Source organism: Chrysochloris asiatica, unplaced genomic scaffold (genome assembly GCF_000296735.1).
Source record: "Chrysochloris asiatica unplaced genomic scaffold, ChrAsi1.0 scaffold00099, whole genome shotgun sequence".
Classification (NCBI taxonomy): Eukaryota; Metazoa; Chordata; class Mammalia; order Afrosoricida; family Chrysochloridae; genus Chrysochloris; species Chrysochloris asiatica.
Window position 1 is genome coordinate 11,783,760 of NW_006408617.1, and position 22,848 is coordinate 11,806,607.

The 22,848-nt window shown below is 36.8% G+C and overlaps 1 protein-coding gene across 1 annotated transcript in view; it reads left to right on the forward strand.

The window, feature by feature from the left end:
- The window catches only part of UBR3 (ubiquitin protein ligase E3 component n-recognin 3 (putative)), a 247,525-nt gene that overhangs the window by 146,751 nt on the left and 77,926 nt on the right, over positions 1-22,848 (forward strand). Inside the window, exons 24-26 of the mRNA XM_006867038.1 lie at positions 7,263-7,351; positions 14,673-14,822; positions 20,929-21,062. Of these exons, the coding sequence (XP_006867100.1) occupies positions 7,263-7,351; positions 14,673-14,822; positions 20,929-21,062 (373 nt within the window). The remainder of the gene's footprint in view (positions 1-7,262; positions 7,352-14,672; positions 14,823-20,928; positions 21,063-22,848) is intronic.

Consider the following 22,848-nt stretch of genomic DNA (forward strand, 5'->3'; position numbering starts at 1 on the left):
TCCCACTCATAGCGACACTGCTTCGGGTTTCTGAGCAAATAGTTGGTGTGTTTGAACTACTGACCTTGTGCTTAGCAGTCCAATATTAACTTACAGCACGACACCAGGATTCTACTGTGGCTGTTGTGGTTAAGTGCTGTCGAGTTGGTTCTAATTCTGTTGTTAAAAAAAAAAAATTATTAATTCAGCTTTAAATGAGAATAGAAAAAATACTTATTTAAAATATTTCTCAAAATAAAAATCTATTTTACTTCGTTTTGGTGCTTTCCAATTTTTATCAATATATGATTTTAATTTTTAGAAACTAATGTTTTTAAACACAATGTATGGAGTTCTGGTATGGTGCTTGTAAGATAAGTGCTGGACTGCTAAAGTAAGTGTTGGTGGTTCAAACCCACCAGTTGCTTCTCAGAAACCCTATACATGGTCACTGTGAGTTGGAACCAGTTCAAAGACACTTACCAACTGCAACAGCACTGAATGCTTGCCTCCAGTTTCTGAGCCTTTAGGTTGCTGCTAATTTGTTCCAGAATTATATTTATAGAAATCTCACTTCCCTCACTTTTGGTCACAGCTTTTTATAAGTGGAATTTGTGGTCAAGAGCTCCAAACGTGGTGGGGTTCTTAGCCCACACTGCTTGCCGGAAGTGTTGTATTGTTGTGTGCTGTGCGCTCACTAGCTTCTCTAGAAGCCTGTGCTGCTGTCATGATGCGACAAGGTCGGTCTTGAGAGAATGAATGCTCATGATGCCAAAAGATGCAGCCACGTTAAAGGGAAAAAAAAAAAAAAAGGATTTCTTTAGATGCAACTAGAGATAGTCTTTAGCGTAGTGGTTACGAATCGGGCTGCGAACCTTAAGGTCAGCAGTTCGAAACTACCAGCCGCTCCGCGGGAGAAAGATGAGGCTTTCTACTCCCGTAAAGATTTACACCCTCGGAAACCCTGTACAGGGTCGCTATGAGTCGGAACCGACTTGACGGCACTTAACAACAACAACAACAAGAGATAGTCTTTGTGTAATTCCAAGGAATTATAATATTCAGTGGTTTGATTTCGCTAATATTTAAAGTGAATTTATTTATTAAAGCAGCAGTTTTGTGGTATGTGTACAAATATCCCCTTATGTAGAATCCAAGGAGTACATCTCAGTACTAAGAACCTTGACATTTTATCATCTCATTCTCGTCCGTATAAATAAAAAACATTGCCAACACATTATTTTCTGGACTGCTGTTATGAGCTATATGGGCAAGTCATCATTTAATAGTTAACTTAGAAGAGTAATTTAGAGATAATTTTTGGAGCAATTTTATCATCATAGTTACTTTAAAATTTAAATAGAGACAGTTTTATGGGTGAAGTGATTAGTGGAAGCCAGCCTAAACTGGACTTCACTGTTAATCCCATTCCCTATTTGTTGGATGCCAGTCAGACACCTTTCAAGACAATAGTGGATTGGTGTCGAGGAATTGACAATGTAGCGGCAGACAGTCTAGTGAACACACAGTTGTTAATGTAATAAATGCAATATTGTTGTTATGCTCGTCGAGTTAGTTCCAATTCATAGCAACCCTGTATACAGTTTCTGAGGAGCACCTGATGTGTTTGACTGCTGACTTTGTGCTTCACAGTCCAGCGCTTATCCTATGGTGCCACACTAGGAGTTAAAAAACTATATTAGGTCTATGAGCAGCAAGAGAGAAGGCTAAGAAGACAACCAGGTTTTGTTTTTGTTTTTAAATACATACATACATACATCATGGCTGTTTATTTTTAAGCTGCACTTGAAGGGCTCATTGGCACCCATTAGTGGTGCCTACCATGTTGAACTGCACAAATAGAGAACATTTTCAGCATAGCAAAGGGTTCTGTTGGACAGTACTTGTCTACTGCAAAACCTGCAGCATCTGCGTAGTGGACAGTCTGAGTTCCAGCATTGTCTGTTAATGCTTTCTCTTTTCTTCTACTAGTAATTTGTTGTTGATAGTGACATTAAATGCCATCAAGTCAGTTCCAACCCATAGCAACCCTGTATAGGGTTTCCGAGGAGCAAGCAGCTGGTGAGCTTGAATCGCCGACCTTGCAGTCCTTGCAACCTTGGAGTCTGGCACATTGACCCACAGTACCACACCAGGACTCCAGTATACGAATATTTTGGAGCTGTGTAATATTGGTTATTTGTACCAACTGATTTGAAATCTGGGAAGGGTACCATTTTCCATGATAGGTGACAAAGCCAGATCTTCAGTGTTTTTGGATAAATGGCAGAGAACCATACAAAAAGATACAGATGTCCTTCAGAACAAAGGGCAAAATTATAGTAATTAGCTGGTAGATTCATGTCTACACATGCATCTCCCTATCTTCCAGTCATACAAATGGATGTTTATACTATATTTGGAAGGAGCTCTGGTAGCGTGGTGGTTACAAGTCGGGCTGCTAATATCATAGTCAGCAGTTCTACCAGCCATGCCATGGGACAACGATGGGCTTTCTGCTCCCGTAAAGATTTACAGCTTCAGAAATCCTATACAGGGTCACTATGAGTCAGAACCGACTCCACAGCACGTAACCACCACCACCATCATACTGTATTTCGAGTCCTGGTGTGGTGCTGTGACAACCAGGTAACTTTAACTGGCAGTTAATGAATTAATGGCTGTTGGAAACCATTGAAGGGTGGGTTTTAAATAGGGAAATAATATACGATGTAATTATATGCAGATGGATTAGAGTGAGCTAAGACTGGAAATTTGGGGATCAGGTTATTTGGAAATTTGGGGAAGGTATAAGGATGTGAACTAAAGACAGGAGGAAATAGGTAAGAGCTATTTAGCAAGTACACAGGTTACAATTTGGTGATAAATTTGCTGTGGAGAATCAGGAGGGAGAAATCATGGATGGTTTCCAGATTTTGGACTTGGATGATGTTCCTCTATTTACCAAGATAAGGAAGATCAGGAGGGCGCACAGGCTTAAATGTAAAACTGATGTGTTTACTTTTGGATACTAATGAATTTGAGGAGAACACCCAAGTGAAAACGTCTAGTCAGATGAAGGGTTTTGAGACTTAAGGGATAATTCTGAATTAAAGATACAGATTTTACATAGGTAATGTTATTGTTGTTAGGTGCCATTGAGTTGGTACTGGCTCATAGCGCCCTTTTGCACAACAGAATGAAACACTGCCCAGTTCCCTGCCAACTAACAACCGTTGCTGTGCTTGAGCTCATTGCTGCTGCCACTGTTCCAATCCATCGCATTTGGGGGTCATTCTTTGGTAACTCTTATCAGGAACAATTTTAGTTGCATGTATTATTGTACTACATATCTAATGTATTTTAAAAGGAGTCTTGGTGGCACAATGTGTAAGTGCTTAGCTACAGCCTTGGACATCCTATGGGATGGTTTTACTCTTATCATATAGGGTAGCAGAGAGTTGGAATCAACTTGAGGGCACATAACAACAACATATAGTTGTACTTCATTTCTATGTAATTGAAAATTTCTTCAAGAGAATTCATTTTAAAAGTATCATAAAAGTATATTAAGAATTTAGGATCATATGTAAATAAAATTTTGCTTAAGGTAATTAAAAAATGGCTATAACAGACAGGGATCTGCCAGACACTCAACCTGGTTTCAGAATAGGACATGGAACTAGGGATATCATTGCTGACATCAAATGGATCTTGGTTGGAAGCAGAGAATAAAAGAAAGATGTTTACTTGTGCTTTATATGCAGAAGCTTTTGACTGTGTGGATCATGACAGGCTAATGAATGATAATATGGTAAAGAATGGGCATTCCAAAATACTTGTTTGTGTTCATGAGGAATCTGTACATAGACCAAGGGGCAGTTATTGGAACAAAACGAAGGGATGGTTAAGGATTAGGAAAGGTGTGCACCAGGGTTGTATTCTATATATCATACTTATTCAGTTTGTATATTGACCACATAATCAAAGAAGCTGCATTATATGAAGAAGAATTTGAAATCAGCATTGGAGAAAGACTCATTAGCAACCTATGCTATACAGATAATTTTGTTGTTGTTAGGTGCCATCGAGTCGGTACCGACTCATAGCGACCCTATGCACAGCAGAACGAAACACTGCCTGATCCTGGGCCAACCTCACTACTGTTGCCACGCTTGAGTCCATTGATGCTGCTACTTTGCCAATCCATCTCGTTGGGGGTCTTCCTCTTTTTCTCTGACCCTCCACCTTACCAAACATGATATCCTTCTCCAGCGACTGGTCCCTCCTGACAGCATGTCCGAAATATGGCCATTCTGGCCTCCAAGGAGCATTCTGGTTGCACTTCTTCCAACACAGATATTTGGAATGGGCATAAATACCAATCTCTTCCAATTGGTAGGCCAGCTAGCTGCCTTTCAAATTTCTTGGTTTAGATGAGTGAGTGCCTCCAGTGCTACATCAGTTTATTGAAAGATTTCAGTATGTATTCTGACACTTCCTGGAGTCTTATTTTTTCCAGTGTTTTCAGTGCAGCTTAGACTTTTTCCTTCAGACCCATTGCTTCTTGATCATATGCTACCTCTTGAAATGGTTGAAAAGTAATCATTTCTTTTTGTTACAGTGACACTGTATTCCTTTCATCTTCTGTTGATGCTTTCTGCATCTTTAAATATTCTGCCCATATAACCCTTTTATAGTATAAGACACTACATTTGACAGTGTTCCACTGCTATACATAAGGTTTTCAGTGGATAAACATTCATAAGTCATCTGCCTCTCCTTCTTCCTAATCTGATTATGGATGTAATATATAGCTGATGTACAGATATAATAAATGGGCAGTAACAGAGAACAGAGTATGCTTTGTCCATTCAGTTTTTGATGTCCTTTGTATCATGCGCTGTGAAAAATTCTTCCTTGAGTTTTGTTCAAGTAAAAAGTTTGTCTTTTCAGATGAACTGGTATATAGCTTGCTTTCAAACCTTTCTTCTTCGCCCTTTCCTCTTTTTAAAAATCATTATTTTAGCCGTTTCTGTCCATGTAACATTTTATGCTCACTAGGGAAGCCTGGAAGCACGGTGGCTCTATACAATAAGCCCTAGACTGCGAATCTCAAGGTCTGCGGTTTGATCTTGCTAACTGCTCTTCAGGTGAAAGATGAGGTTGTCTGCTCCTGCAGAGATTTAAAGCTTTGGAAACCCTATACCGTATCACTGTGAGTCAACACTGACTCTACCATACTTAACAACAATAATACTTTACGAAAAATATTTGTGATTTTTGAGAAAATTTACATAGCAAATCAGATTCTCATTTAACACTTTATATACATATTATTCAGTGACAGTGGTTACACTTTTCACAATGTGTCAGAATTTCATTATTTCTATTCTGGTTCTTCAGTTTCCAATAATCAGTTTCCTTGTCTCACCATATCTTGTCATTAGGATCTAGGATAAATGTTGACCATTTGGCCTTATTCAGGTGATTGTTTAGAGTATGTAGCACAGTATTCACTGTGACATTATTTATTTTTGATCCACTTTGGCTTCTGGCTGATAGGAACTGTTTGAGTTCTAAATTCAAAAGGTATTGCAGGGTGATAGGTTGGGGGTTCTTCATGTCCTCACTAATCTAGTCAGTTCGGCCTTTGTTTAAGGAATTTGAATTTTTTCCTATGTCGTGTTAACTGGTCTTCCCTGTGTAGCTCTGACAACTTACTCATATGTCAGTTCATCATACTGTGATAGCTTGCGTGTCACTGTAATTCTGTAAGCTATGACACCTGTATTTTAAATACTTCCAGGGTCACACAGGTTTCAGCTGAGCTTCCAGATGAAGACAGACTAGAAGAAGGAGAGACAGACTACTTCAGAATATTTTGTCACTGAAAAACTTATGAATATCAGCGGAACAACAGCAGTTGTTCTTGTATGGTGGTGGTGGTTATACTGTGCCATCATGTCAGTTCCAACTCATAGCGACCCTGTGTAGGGTTTCTGAGGCAGTAAAATCTTTACAGGAGCAGAGAGCCTCATCTATCTTGAGTTAAGTGACTGGTAGATTTGAATTACTGACCCTGCGGTTAATCCCCCAATGCATAACGAGGGCTACTTATTAGTTACTACCAGGGCTCCTTATTAGTTCTGTATAGAAATTGTAAATTAGTTTCCTCTTTAAATCTTTGCTTTCCTTTTTTCTCTTTTGCTTCATACATCTAGAGACCAATAGTTGTATCTTAAATGACTGGACCCCAAATGCTAAATACTAAACTAAAATGTAGAACATTCTTTTTGTGATCTATGCTATCCCAGTTGACTAAGTTGCCTCCAGAGACTGTGTCCCTAAACCCTCAAACACAGTATCCCAATCCTGTGAAGTATTTGGTTATGCTTTAGTAGTATCCACTTTATGAGTTTACTTTTATTTTCGTATTCTTACATTATTGTTTTGTTCTGCTGTACTGGTGATTTTTTGAAAACCAACCATAAAAATTGAAATTAAATACATTTTGGAAGTATATAAGGGGTAAATAATAAATATAATAGACTTATTCTTTATGTGGAGTTTGCAATGTTTTGGATTTTTAATTTCATACAAGATAAATCAAATTTGGAAGATCTACTAGAAACTGGAAAGTGCGTTAGCTTCTGCTCGTTCTGTATCTAGCTTCTTGTTGTTAAAGTGCCATCAAGTCTGTTCCTACTCATAGCAACTCTATATAGGGTTTCCGAGGGGCAGTTGGTGAGCTTGAACCACTGACCTTGTAGTTTAAACTGACCTTGCAGTCCAGAGCATTAACCTGCTAGCAGAAGAGACCTTTTCTTAAAGTAATAGTAAATCTGGCTATTCTTATCTTCTAGAGTCTATTTATATCTAAACATCATAGTTTCTTCTAGTAAGCAGTTTGCTAATGTGTGTGCCAGAGACTAAATTATCAGTTCATCGCCAAAAAATAACTAGTCAACATACGTGTATGCTTAGGAAACCCCATTGGAAATCTACATTTTCTAATTGCCTTTAGTTTTTATTTCTCATCTTAAAGTTAAATTTTGAGTTTTATTTTTATATACTAAGTCAGTTATTTTTGAATCTTTTTTTTTTTAATGGTGAACCCTTTTATGTACAATAACATCTTATATGAAACTAATACATACTTTTAAAAACAGATTGCTCTCAACTGTGTGCCAGGGGCTTTTAATACAATATATACTCTTGAAAGATGGTAGGTAAGTCTTAAGCACATCTGGTCTGTATCACTTTATTTCTGTTTAATCTAGGCGACAGAAGGCTAGAGAAAGGCAGCAGAAATTGCTAGCAGAGTTTGCTTCACGACAGAAAAGCTTCATGGAAACTGCAATGGATGTTGGTAAGTCAAAACTTAACTAGTTTAGAATTCTCACAATTATATTGGTGTGACTTCTGGGATGATAACAGTCCAATTAGTCATGAATTTTACCATTGCAGACCAATGATTTCTAGTCTTTATGTAAATAATGGGGTGATGGGGGACAAGGACTTTATTATAGACAGTCGTCTGTTGAGTAGGCTCCTCATGGTGTAGTACTCCTTCAGTGTAGTACTCACTCTGTCCCTCTTTGTGATATGTGAGACCTGTGACTTTATGTACTTCCTTAATTCTGACATTGTTCACAGAATTATCCTGAGATCCTTGACACTTTTCAAGGTACATATTTTTTAGTGCCTTTATCTGCCTCCCCAAACTTTATAGGGTTTCCCAGGAGTGACTGGTAAGTTTGAACTGCTAACCTTGCAGGTTGTACTACAGTGGTTATCCTACAGTACCACAGCAGGACCCCATTTTGCAGAAACATAAAAAAATTAGTTACAAATAAGAAAACAATATTTTTACTACAACCCTAATTTAGGCTGTATTCTCACATGTATTCTAAGTACATATGCACATAAATGCATTTTCACTAAAATGATTTTTTAAACTATAATTTTTTAATACTAAAATTAAACTATAATTTTGTGCATGCTTTTTTTCTTATGAAATTTCAAACATACTGAAAAGTTGAAAGAAAAGTATTGTGAGCAACCATATACCAGTAGAACCTTCACTTAATGTTGTGCTGTATTTCTCGCTTTCTCTAATACGTTAAATAAATTGTGGATATCAGAGCACTTTACTCTTAATACTTCATCCTACTTATTCTAGGATTGAGAATATTCTTCTTATAACTATAGTTCATAATACTTTAGAAAATTGCTATTTCTTACAAAATGCAATAGTTTCAAAATAACACACTTGACATTATCTTAAACAATGAAATTGTTGAATGACGTTTAAATTTAAAACATCTTTAAAAAAATTTTTTTGTCCTTGAATGCATTTCAGTTTGTAGCCAAAGTTTTGTGTTCTTAAGTCACCTGAACACATTCATTTTTTTGTAAACTGGTGTTACCAGTTTGAAATACAGTTCATTTCATTTGTTTCAGTTTGTTTGAAATTTTTGGAGCTAAGGGAAAAGCTTAGTTAACACTTTTGGAAAGTTTTTACCTATTGTTTCCCACTTTTTAAGTAAAATAAAACAAAAATGGTCTTCTGGGGAATTGCTTAAGCAAGGTATCCAAGATGAAGATGGGTGGTATTGTTTTGACCAGGAAAATGGCCACCTCTTTCCCTGAGGAGACTGGAGGGAAGAAGGAAAGAGTGGATGGAGAAGAGTTACTAATGTCCAGTGGAAGTGAGGGAAATGGAAAGTTTGCTCAAGACAGATTGCTCTTGACTGCTTTCGTTTTCAGTGTTAAAGAAAAAAAAAAATGTGTTCTACTGAGTGAAAAGAATACTACTGAGATGTGGAATAGTTGCTAGAGAGTAGGAAATGTTCCTCGCCAAGGATGATTATAAACATTGATAAAGAGGTGCTTAGGGCCTAGTTACATTCAGGATCATAAGATTGAATGTCATCAGTCTGCAAAGTTATTGACTCCGTCTCCTAAATGTTGTTAGTTTTTGGAAAGGTTTGATCTTTTAGGGTAGTTTGCCAGAGCACAGGAAGAACAATTGAGGAATTAGGCAGATGTAATTGCTAGCAAACATATGCAATTCTCAGAAGTTATCAGAATATTGAGCTCTGCTTCCTCTCAGTCCTGGTTCTTACATGCCACAGTGCTGACAGGTGAGGCAATAGAGAGTCATGAGCACTAGGTTTATTTACTTTGGTCATTACCACACCAGTGGGATTGTGGACTATACAAACTGGGTATGTTCCTTCTATTTCTAAATCAAGCTCTTTCCAAAGATACCTGTTTGAATTCTGATAATTCTGTTGATTTTATCCAATGCCCAAGATAAAAACGTTCAAAATCATATGTTGCTTTGCCTCTTATTACTGTTTGCTTCATTTGCTTGTGGCATTATATAGTGTAATCTTAGTAAGACATAAAGCAGGATCCATATCTGAGGTGGAGTCCTGGTGTGGTGCTGTGGATTAATGCGTCAGACTGCACAGTCGTTTAAACTGCAAGGTTGGTGGTTCAAGCTCACCAGCTGCTCCTTGGAAACCATATACAGGGTCACTATGGGTCTGAATTGACTTGATGGCACTTAACAACAACAATATCTGAGGAACTGATAGGGTAGTAGTACTGATATAATTTTAACATTCATTAATTTATATTGATTTAATCTTCATTTGACAGACTTCTTCTGTATTCTTACTTTATTTATGGTATCAAATTAGATTAGAAAATGGCCCTCAGTTGGGATGCTGAGTCATTGTGGGATAAGAAGCATCTTGCAAGGCCAAAGGAATGATATGTCAGAAAGCCCAATTTAGTATTAGTACCCAATGGAGCTCATGCCACCAAAAGGGTAAGCTCCAAGAATAGCTGCTTCCCTGATAACAAGTTGGATTGAATTCTAATATAAGAAGGAGTGGGCTCCAAACCACACCTGAGTGCACCTTCCTGGAGGGACTCTTAGATGCTGCCCAACTGCCTGTGCCTTGACCCTACGTGGTTGAACTTCCCATCTGCTTGATCCCATCCTGTTGTTTAGAGCCGCCGAGTCAGTGTCAACTTTAGCAACTCGGTACAGGGTTTCAAAGGAGTAGCTGGTGGGTTTCAATGACCAACCTTGAGGTACAGTCCAGTGCTTATCCTACAGCGCCACACCAGGACCCCATAAGTCCTAATAAACTGCAATGTGTCACTTGCTTGCTTGGGTAGTTATCTTGCTTTCTTCCATTCTTGAACCACAAAAGGGGATGTTTTCTGATCAGGTAACTCTACCATGATTGACAAAACAGACACCCATTATATTAATAAGGATTCATTGCTGAAGTAGGGTATCATGTTGGGTGAGGTAGAGGACCAATGAGGGCATGGGAGGCCCTTAGTGAGATGGGTTGGCATAATAACAGTAGCACTGAACTCAAACATGCCATCAGTCATGAGAATAACAGTGGACTGAGCACTGATTTGTTCTATAGAATATAAGGTTGCCATGAATATCTGCTTCATTGTTGACTCAATGGCAACTATCTATATTTATGCACCAAAGGAGTTCTGGTAGTGTAGTGGTTACAAATTGGGCTGTAAACCTCAAGGTCAGCAGTTCGAAACTGCCAGCTTTTCCATGGAAGAAAGATGAGGCTTTCTGCTCTGTTAAAATCTTAGAAACCCTGTATGGGGTCGCAATGCGTTGGAACTGACTCCACGGCACATCACCACCACCACAACATGAATCAGTCCTACAATGGCACTGTAGGATAAGCAATTGATTGCTAAACATAAGGTTGGCGGTTCAAACCCACCAAGTACTGCTCGGAAGTACTTAACAACAACAACAATATGAATCAGTATTGTTGTTAAGTGTTGTCAAGTCCATTCTGACTCATAGCAACCCTGTATAGGGTTTACAATGAATGGCTGATGAGTTTGAACTGCCAACCTTGTGGTTCAAACCAACCTTGCAGTCTAGTTTATTTCCTTGCTCTGTCAGCTCAGAAGATTTAGAAACAATGATATTCCAGTAGAAATGAACACATCAGTGCCTACTTGATTTCAAAGACTAGTCTCTGATAAAAAGAATAAGGGGTCCTTGGAAAAACAATTGATTTTAGTATTGGGGCAGGGGATTTGCAAGATGAACTGAGTGCATCTTGTAGTGTCAGAAAGTATGGAAGAACTCAAAAACCTACAGTTATGGGGGAGCTTCACCAATGGAGACAAGCCAACTGGAAGCAGCTCCCAATGGTCAAAGGTAGGACAATTTGAGCAACAAAATGGATGAAGTAGTATTTCTTTATATCCCTAAGTATACAATAAGTATCTGAGTCCATGCTTAAATAAATAATTGAATAAATAAGGAAGCGAGAGAGAGTAGACATATTTCTCCTGTACAAGAATTCTAAGTAATTCATGTAGGAACTCCACCCTCAAGGAGGTGAAGCATAGCTCCCCACTTTTGAAGTATGACTATGTATAGTGACTTCCTTTCAAAGCGGATAGGATGTAAGGGGAAAAAAGAGCACTTTATACTACAAAGCCCGGGAATCAGGTTAGTGTCAACAGTGGGAAGTTTTATTGATGGTATGTGCCCTTGAAAAAGATGCAATGAAGTGACATCTTACCTCAGTAGTCTCTTTCCCTGTATACACAACCATAGCTCAGTCATCACAAACATGAGACAAATTCACATTGAAGTATATTCTATTCAGTAACCTCAGCAGCACTCTTCAAAGCTGTCTAGGTAATCAAAAACAAGGGAAGCCCGAGAATGGTCACAGCCAGGAGGAGCCTAAGGAGACATGATAGCTAAACTAAATATAATGTGGTATCCTGGAGGGGATCCAAGAACAGGAAAAGGACATTAAGAACATACAGATATTTATTAATGTGTCAATATTTTATCATTTAAAATAAATTAATATAAATTAACAGCAACAATAAGTATTATTGCATTAATAGTGACAAATGTACTGTGTTAACTTAAGATGTTGGTAATGGGGAAAACAGTATAGGTTATATGAGGATTCTGTAATCTTCAAAACTTTTCTGTAAATTTAAAACTATTTTAAAATTTAAATTTATTTATAAGACGGAAAAATAATGAGGATATATTCCATGTACAAAAAAAAATTAAAGAAAAAAATCAGAATGACTTTAATAAAAATGATGATGTATTTAGGACAGTGCTGATTTATTTTTACCCAAATTCACGGCATTGCCACAGGACAGTCAGACTTCTTGGCAGAAAGCAGTACACTTAAGTGGTATGCTTAGTTTATGAGTAGTAATCCACTTGTTAGCTTATTAACAAGTACTTCTCATTTGTAATTAAAAATAAAACTATGTTGTATGCTCTTGTTGTTATTAAGTGCTGTTGAGTCAGTTCTGACTCAAAGCGACCCTTTACCAGGGTTTCCAAGGAATGGCTGGTGAGCTTGAACTGCTGACCTTGCGGTTCAAACTGACTTTGCAGTATAGCCCATTAACCCACAGTGCCACACCAGGACTCCCATGTGCCCTTAAAACAGTTTGTGTCCATAGTGAAGAAAATCCTATGTGCCTTCTATATAAAGTCTGACTCATACTTTCCCCTATCCCACTTGCAGTTGATTATTCCTCAAGAGAGGCCTAATGTTATCAAACAAAATGGTATTTCACATTATTTTGAGTGTGTAGAGGACAAGCATTGGACCGCGAACTACAACTTTGGTGGATTGAGTCCACCAGCTACAATGTAGGGAAAAGATGAGGCTTTCTGCACTGGCAAAGATTTAATTTTAGAAACCCTATACAGAGTCATTAAGATTCAGTACCATGCTGTAGGATAAACACTGAACCACAAAGTTGGTTTGAACTCGCTAGCCTCTCCTCGGAAACCCTATACAGAGTCGTTATGAGTTGGAACTGACTCAACGGCACTTAGCAACAACAACTACATCATCCTTGTGTTATTTGTCCATTCTGACTTCCATCCACCCACAAAATCTCAAACATGAAAGTAAAACATGGTGTAACAAGATTATTTTGCTTTATCTGATTGTTTTTGTAAACACTTAGATTAATCCAATGAATTTATAAGTGTAAAGGTTAAAAATAAAAGCAAAGGCTCTTTTGTAATTAAACATTACTTTTATGTGTAAACACAAACTTTAACCAAACTTAGAATTAATGTAATTATGTAACTAAAGGTAAACTCAAAGTAGAACTGTAAGTACTGAGATACTTTGCTCTTTGATGATGTTAAAGTTAATATAGAAAAATTAGATACTAAAATATTACCATTGGAAATGAGTTTTTAATTCCTTCAACTAGAAATTGTTTTCAGTAGAAACATCTTTACCAGTTTAGATATAACTTTCATGATTCACATACCAAATTACATCACATATTGTAATTGAAGTGCCATAGCACTGTTGCTGTCGTTAATGGCGGTGGAGTTGTTTCAGACTCATAGCAAAACTATATAGCGTTTCTGAGGCTTTTAAATCTTTGTTGGGAGCAGAAAGCCTCATTTTAATCTTGCAGAGTGGCTGATGGGCTTGAACCACAGAACTTGTGGTTCTCAGTCCCGTGCTTATCCTATGGAGTCACTGTGTTCCCCAGTAGCATCAGATTAGTTAATAATTGCTGTTTAAGAAGCCACTCTAAAACTTAGTGATTTAAACCATTTATTATTTCACATGAATTGGCTGGGTGTTTGGGATAGGGTTGAAAAGACTATGTTTGACACAATAATATGAGTCAAATGAGTTTAAAATGGTTTATTGTACTTTAAACCAGCTATTTTGTGTTCTCCTTTAAACTTAAGGGCAATCAGATCTGTTTCTCTTTTCTAAAGTATTTTTACTGCAGTAAAATCCAAAGTTGTCTCATGTGAAATCTTAACAACCTCTGGTATTTTCTTTCTTGTGAAATCTTTTAATTTTGATCCCTTAATTTCATTTTCACAGACATTGTGCTTTCTAGTTTTGGTCCTATTAATATGTTGGGTATTTTTTTCTTTGATTCTTTTTGTTGGCTTTTTTTTTTCTGTTTAATGCTATGCATTATCCAAAGTTCTGTTTAGATTTTTTGCCCCCTTCTCTCTAAGTCACTGTTAATAAATATCAGATATATGTTTCTTTTATCTGTATGAATTCTTGATAAAAATATCCAAAGTTGACATCTTTCTTTCCCTAACATGTATTTTTTTACATATTTACTTAGATATGCTTCTAAATATCAGATTTATGCTATTTTATCTGTATGAATTTTTAATAAAAATATCAAAAGTTGGCATCTTTCTTTCTCTAACATGTATTTTTTACACATTTATTTGGATATGTTTTTATCTATTACATATCTCAAAAATCACTCTGCTTTCTTGGTCTTCCTAATCAATCCCCTTTACATGTAATCATTTTTTGTCATTGGGGCAGCATCACTGATATTCATGAATTTAAGGGTCTTTATATGAAAATCATTATTGACATGATATTTTGATACAAATGTCTTTGCCTCTTCTTGTTATCAGTTTTATGTGTGAATGTCTCAGCAGCATCAGAAGTGTACTTAAACATACATTGTTGAAAGTCTTTCTTTTTAACTGTGCATTTTTTGTTGAACCTTTTTTTTTGAGAAAATATTTCATTTTAGCAGTTTTTCCCATAGTTTTATTATCATCTACATTTGTTGGTATTGAAATTAAAAATTATCTTGATTTCCCTTAGATTCTCCTGACACTGATATTCCTATGGAGATAACCACAGCAGAACCACAAGTTTCTGAAGCAGTATATGACTGTGTGATTTGTGGACAGAGTGGCCCCTCTTCTGAAGACCGACCTACAGGATTGGTTGTACTGTTACAAGCATCTTCAGGTAAAATCAAATAATTATTTCAGTGGGAACATTTTAGAGACAAAGTACATACAACAGATGAATGACTGTATTACGTTACTGCCTCTCTGTCAAGGATAAGTCAAAAAGTATTCTTATATAATTATTAAGCCTTTATTAAGCAAATATTAAAATGTGGAGCTATTGTTTCTCAATGTCTATCCCTCTGGGTCTATAGACTTCTGAATGCTGTGTTCCCATCTTCCTAACCCTTCTCTAAAGAATTCTGCATTCTTATTTATACACAAAATATCAAAAAATATATATCAAAATAGCAGTGTTCCTTTTAAATGTTCTTTGAGTTTGGGAACAAAAACAAGGTCTGAAGGGGCAAGATCAGAGCTGTAAAGTAGATTTGGGGTAAGGTTTTCCTACAAAATTCTCATAGGACAGCTCTGCTGCCCTTGAAGAAACGAACAGATATATTTTTGTGATGGAAAAAATTCCTTTACTTGGAGCAACTTTCCTGGCCTTTTTCTCACCAATCTAGTTTTCAATTTTCTTACCACTTCTTTCTGATAAGCTTCTGTGGATTGTCCTGTGCCTGAGAAAGTCTAAAAAGATTATCACTTTGGAATCCAAATAAATATTTGACATAACTTTTTCTGCCATGAATTTAATTGGTCCAGCAGATCACTATGGAAGCCACTGTTTTTTGAGTCACCCTAATGGCACTGGAGTCCTGGTGTGGCGCTGTGGGTTAATGTGCCAGACTGCAAAGCCATTTGAACTGCAAGGTCGGTGGTTCAAGCTCACCAGTGGCTCTTTGGAAACCCTATACAGGGTCTCTATGGGTTGGAACCAACTCAATGGCACTTAACAACAACAACTAATGGGACTAAGATGAGTGTTTATTACTGAGAGAATTTGTCTGTAGCCATCTGATTGCAGAGACGTGTTTAAAAATGTTTCTTTTAGAATAAACCTTTGCATCTATGAACTAGAATTCAAGTAGCGATGTTTTTTGTTTTTATCTTTAACTTAGCTTAGTATGTTGTTGTTGTTGTTAAGTGCCGGTGAGTTGATTCCGACCCATAGCAACCCTGTATGGGGGTTTCCAAGGAGCAGCTGGTGAACTTGAACCACTGACCTTGCAGTTCAATGACTTTGCAGTCTGTATTAGCCCACAGTGCTAGACCAGGACTCCAGCCTAATATATTGTTGTTGTTGTTGTTGTTGTTGTTGTTAAGTGTCAGCGAGTTGGTTCCAACCCATAGTGACCCTGTATAGGGTTTCCAAGGAGCAGCTGGTGAGCTTGAACCGCTGACCTTGCAGTTCAAATGGCTTTGCAGTCTGACACATTAACCTACAGCGTCACGACAGCCTAGTATATAGCAGGGATCAATTTAGATTATTAAAGCAAAGATACGTAATTTAGTTTTCTCTAACTTTCCTGAGTAGGAATCTTGGAAGAAGCTCTTAACAGAGATCTCTATGAGTGTTTTTTTCTTAAAGAATGACTTTTAATTCTATTATGGGTACAATGATGATGGTGTTTTACCAGTGTTCCATGGGTAATAGCGGAATTCAGCTTTCTTGGCAATTTAATTCTTCTAGAGCCTAAATGCTTATTAAGCCCAGAGAACCTGGCAGTTTAAGTATTTTAATTACAAGCACCCTTGTTCCTTGAGCTATTGGAAGCAGTAATTTTTAATTTTTAAAATATCATGATTGATACATTTTCCAGTTTGTAGTTTAAAAAACATTTTAAAAATTGGAAGGATTTACTTGATTGCTGCCCATCTTCTTCTATATCAAGATATCTTGAGATGGAGGGAATTCTAATAGTCCCAGTGAATTGAATTATTTTCAACAGTGGTGTGTGTGAAACAAAGAGAAAAAAGTATGTTGTAATCATCAGCTGGAGTCCTGGTGTGGCGCTGTGGGTTAATGTGCCAGACTGCAAAGCTGTTTGAACTGCAAAGTTGGTGGTTCTAGTTCACCAGCTGCTCATTGGAAACCCTATACAGGGTTGCTGTGGGTCAGAACTGACTCGATGGCACTTCACAACAAAAACAATCATCATCTAGATGTTTTGTTTTATTCATTTATTCATTCCATAAATATTGATTGTGCACCTGGGTGCCAGGCACTGTTCTAAAAAGAAGCAAAATAGTCCCCCAATCTCTGCCCAATGATGTTAATGTTCTTATTGTTCTAAACTTTTATTATTTGGTATTTTTGAAATTGCTTTAATCTGTTACACTATTTAATCCATTTTTAGCAGTTTTGTGCACTATCTTAACCAATAAGTATTAGATAATTCCACTTGCCATAGCTGTATTATGTTTTAGAGAGAGGAAGAAAATGATAAGAAGCTAACATTAAAAAGCATTAAATCTCAAATGTGATTTTACTTGGGAACTCTAGCAGGTGAGATCTTTGGTCATTTTCTTCTGTACCTCATCTACTCACTGATATGCCCTCTTCCCACTTTTTTTACTCTGATATCTTTATTTTGATTAGTCTCTTTTTTAAAAACTTTTGAATATGAAAAAAATTAACCACATACTGTAGCAAAAAGACTAGTACAATGAATCCTTATGCCCTCATCTCTCATCAACTGTAATTAATCCATGGTGATTCTTTATTCTCTCCTCTCAAATGATTTTCAAGCAGATTTCCAACATTATATAATTTCACCTATAAATAGTTTAGTATTTTTATCTAAATAAAAGGACTTGTCTTTTACATATAAATTCCTCAATCTCTACTACTACGAAATTCCTCAATCTCAGCAGCTTTCTAGTCAGTGTTCCCAGTTTTCCAGTTGTCTCTTATATTCTTAATAATTGTAGGGCCCTCCTGTAATAGTAATAGGTTACTGTTTCAGCTCCCTCTTCTTGGTCCCTCCCCTCATGCATTTTCCTTTTTGAAGAAATCAAGTCATTGAAGGCAGTTTGGATTTTGCTGAGTGCTTCCCATCGTGGCTATTTAAGATGTTCTCTGTCCAGCTTGTTTTTCCTCTGTTTGAGATGCTAGTAGCCACTGATCATTCTTTTCTAGATTGCAAATTCTTTTTCATTTCTTCTTTGTTTACTAACAGTAATACTCCTTTAAAGGAAATTTTACCTATCAGTTGTTGGTTACCCTGAGGTGTGCATTATACAGGAAAAGTAGGAAATGATTGTATTTTTTCCCTTTATTTGCTGGTGCTCACAACATTGAGATGGTTCTATATCATATTCTAACAATAATTAACTAGTACTTTTTGTATCAGTGTTACAATTTTGCCCACACTATTCCATCTTCTTCAAGTTATCTCCGGAGTCTTTTTAATTTCTATGTTGATAAGTGCCATTGAGTCAATGCTGACCCATAGCGACCCTATAGAGGGTTACCAAGAAGCAGCTAGTAAACTTGAACCACCGACCTTGTGGTTCAAATCAGTTTTGCAGTCCAGTGAATTAACCCACACTGCCACACCAGGTCTCCTCTATGTTTGCTAGTAAAAGCTTAAAGCCTCGGAAACCCTCTACAGGGTCACTATGAGTAGGAATCCACTCCATGGCATACCACCACCAACAACCACCTTGTTTGCTAGTATAATGAGTTATACTGAGTTCATTGCATGCAGCCATTTCTTTAAGAAGTCTTAGTTCATTTTAGTGAGAAATAGTATTTAGAGACCAAAATCTGGTGCTAAGGTGCACTTATTGTAGGCTTGATTCTTTATTGTCCTGGTCTTAAAACCATGCATCAAAGAAAAGCCCCAGGGTTTTCACCCCTTATTTTAACATGTTTGACTTATACTAAATTGTGAAGAACAGAAGTGGCAGCACCAACAACCAGTAACCACCCAGAAGAGGGCCACCAAGCAGCAGCTGGTGAGCTTGAACTGCCAACCTTGTAATTCAAATGGCTTTGCAGTCTGGCGCATTAGCCCACAGCGCCATGCCCGGACTCCTATACTAAATCACACTTATAATTAGAAACTTAAAAACATGGTTTATATTAAAGGTCTTTGTAACAGTTCTTTTGATATGTAAAGGTGTTTTTTGACCTATTGTCTCACTTTGCACAGAATGGCTATCTTAAATAAACATTTTGGGTGCTACTGTTCTACATAAGAGAAGAGAACAGTATTATATAATCTATTCATTTCACCAATTCCCAGTTTGCAAAACTTTAGAATATCCAGAGTGAAAATCAATGTTTTCATTCTCATAGTATCATTAAAATATGCATATATAATAAAATGGAACTAAATATAGAAACAGACTATCAAATTGAGATTTTTAAAACAAATGTAAGTATTCTTACTTATAGAAAATTGCAGATATTCAGAGAAAAACATAAAGGAGTGGGAAAACAATGATAAAACAGCAGAGTTTTTGCATTCTATTGAAACAGGTATTGACTCAAGCTTGAATGTTAGCAAGGTAAGATGTTAGTTGTAAACTTCAGGGTAACCACTAAGGAAAAAACAGAAAAATACACAGAAAAAAAGTAAAGGGATGAAAACGGCATGCTAGAAAATAGGTAATTATATAAGAGAACCAAAAAATGCCATAAGACATGCAGAGAACAAATCACCAAATGGCAGAAGTAAGTGCTTCCTTATTAGTTATTTTAAATATAAATGGATTGCATTCCAATTAAAAGGCAGAAGTGGGCAGAATGGGTAAAGAAACATGATCTAACTTTATGTTGTCTATAAGTTACTCACTGTACATCAAAGGACACAAATAGGTCAAAATGAAAGGCTGGAACAAGATATTCCATGCAAATAGTAACTGTATGGGGTGGTTATCGTCTCAAACAAAATGGACTTTAACACAAAATTGTTATAAGAAACAAGAAAGGACATTGAATAGTGATCAAAAGAATCAATCATCAAGAAGATGTAGCAGTTATAAACATATGTATGTACCTAATACTAGAGCTCTAAATATATATGAAGCAAAATACTGACAGAATTGAAGTAATAGTTGGAATCCCTTGGTGAGAGAAAGGTTACGCCCCTCAACTGCTAACTGAAAGGTTAGAGGTTCAAACCCACCTTGCAGTCTAGTGCTTATCCTACAGTGCCACGAATATGGAGTACAATTCTATTCTGACAAACATAAAATCTCCATAATTTGAAATTGACTCAACAACACCTGGTTACAGTGATAGTTGGAAACTTCAGTACCCCTTTCAGTAATGGTTAAACAACTAGGCAGATGAACAGAGAAATGGGAGACTTAACATTATAACCAGGCCTAACAGACCTATGAATGGGCTTCAGAAAGTTAGTGGGAAAATGGAGTTAAAAGACAATAGAATTTTACCATGAATTTTTTGAACCCTTCTCATATAGAACACTTAATCGAAAAACAGCAGGATATACATCTTTCTCAATTGGATATGTAACATTCTCCAGGATGTTGCTGTTAAGTACAGTCAAGTTGGTTTCAACTCCTGGAGAACCTATGTATAACAGAACAAAACACTTGTGTGGTCCTGCGCCATCATCAGTTTTTCCTGTTTGAACCTATTGTTGCAATAACTATGTCAATCCATTTCAATAAGGATATTCCTCTTTTACACTGACTTTCTACTTTACCAAGCATGATACTTCTCCAGACACTGATCCCTCCTGATAGTATGTCCAATGTATGTGAAACAAAGTCTTTCCATCCTTGCTTCTAAGGAACGTTCTGATTGTATGTGTTCCAAGACAGATTTGTTCATTCTTCTGATTGTTCATGGTATTTTCAATATTCATCACCAGCACCATAATTAAAAGTCATCAATTCTTCCTTATTCATTGTCCAACTTTCACATGCATATAGGATAATTAGAAATACTATGACTTGGGTAAGATGCACTTTAGTCTTTAAAGTGACATCTTTACTTTGTAATACCTTGAAGTAATCTTTTTGCAGCAGATTTGCCTAGTGCCCTATATTGTCTTATCTTTTGACTGTTGCTTCCATGAATTTTGATTGTGGATCAGTCTGTAGAAGAAAATAAAGAGTACACTTTATACTTTTTTTAGGTTTTTAAAAATAATAGAAAAATTAGTGTAGTTTGTGGCTCTTCTTGATGATGCAAGTGTATGTGTTAGTCACTTAATGAGCCCTTATCTCTGCTGTTTTTGTAGTTTTAGGGCAATGCCGGGACAACACTGAGCCAAAAAAGCTGCCGATCACTGAAGAGGAACAGATTTACCCTTGGGATACTTGTGCTGCAGTTCATGATGTGAGGCTTTCTTTATTGCAGCGTTATTTTAAAGATGTAAGTACATTTTTTTATTGAATAGTACTTCTCTCTGAAAAACTGATGGCTATTTCCCTCCCAACAGAGTTTTATTTTTTATATTTTATGCATTTAAAAAAAATTTTTTTTCATTTTATACATTTTTTTTTTCTCCCAAGATGTCATTCTGATTTGAAATCTGGAAGTTTGCTAGAAGAAAAACTAATATGCAGATGGTACACCAGTATGTTATTAAATTAAATTTTTAGGTAATTGTGATACCTCAAATTTTAATTTTATTTCGAGGTTTATGAATTCAATTCAGTGCAGTGATATGCATTAAACAAACAAATAAACAAGATCCAAGCCACTGCCATTAAGTTGATTCTCAACGCCTAGTGATCCGATAAGGCAGAGCAGACCTGCTCCTAAACTGTAAACCTTTAAGGGAGCAGACAGCCTCATCTTTCTTCCATGGAGAATCATGGACCTTGCTAGGCCACCTGGGCTCTTTTGATAAGAAAAGTGTTAGGAATGGCATGAATATAATGAAGATTTTTCCCTCCTTTTAACTCTCATTTAAAGATATGTAATAAAATATTTTTTTATTATGGTGCTTTAAGAATGTTAAGTAGGAGCAGGTTTGATTTACATTTTCTGTTATTCCTAACTGTGAAATTGGTGGGATTTTTCCAGCCCTTTGTACCTGGGCACTCTTGCACTTAGAAGTGTCTCAGGACTTGTAGGATAAACTTTTTGTTTATTCAGTAGCAGCAGTATTGTTAACATCTTTGCATAATTTTTGTGCCACTGTGATGGTATCAGTTAGGATTTCCTTTAACCTGTTACTAATTTTTGTGTCGGCTTGTATCAAGTACATATATAATAGATAACAGCTTAAAATATTGAAAATACTTATAAAGTATCATTATTAGGTAATTATATGTGAAGACCTGGTGTGGCGCTGTGGGTTAATACGCTAGACTGCAAAGCAGTTTGAACTACAAGGTCGGCACTTCAAGCTCACCAGTCGCTCCTCAGAAACCCTATACAGGGTTGCTATGGGTCGGAACCGACTCAGTGGCATTTAACAACAACAATTTGAGAAGACCAAGGAGCTCTGATAGCGTAGTGGTTTTGTATCAGGCTGCTATCCACAGGGTCAGCAGTTCGAAACTACCAGCTGTTCCACGGGAGAAAGATGAGGCTTTCTGTTCCTGTAAAGATTTACAGCCTTGGAAACCCTGTATAGGGTCGCTATGAATCGGAACCCACTCCATGGCACATAACAACAACAACATGAGATGACCAACTTGATTGATTTCCAAATAGAAGTTTTTTTCTTGCCAATGATCCACTAATTTAAATGGAATAAACTAGAAGGAAAAGTGGACCCCCCCCCCCAAAAAAAAAAAAAAAAAGAATACTTACTGATAGGAAAGAGTCAGTGAGGACTAGAGTCAGAGGTCTGGTTCTATAATGGGCAGGATGAGGAGGTTTCTGGTGGATCCTGGCGAAGGCTGATAGCTCTAGTTAGGGACTTATCCAGTAGAACAGAAAGAGTTACAGACCAGAAAAACTGCAGTTTAGCCAATTTTAGCAGTGTGAGCTAGATCAAATCTCTTGAGTATTCTAAGACTCAAATTGTCTTCCTTTTCTGTAAAATGGGGCTGATAATGGCCTTCCATAAATTAACCCAAATAAGGTGAGGTTCCTTTAGATCATTTTGTACATAATAAGGGCCAATATAAATGTAAAGTGGAGTTTTTAATATTCAAGTTAGCCCATTTAGAAAGGCTCAGGTTAAGTGTTGAAGACAGTTTGT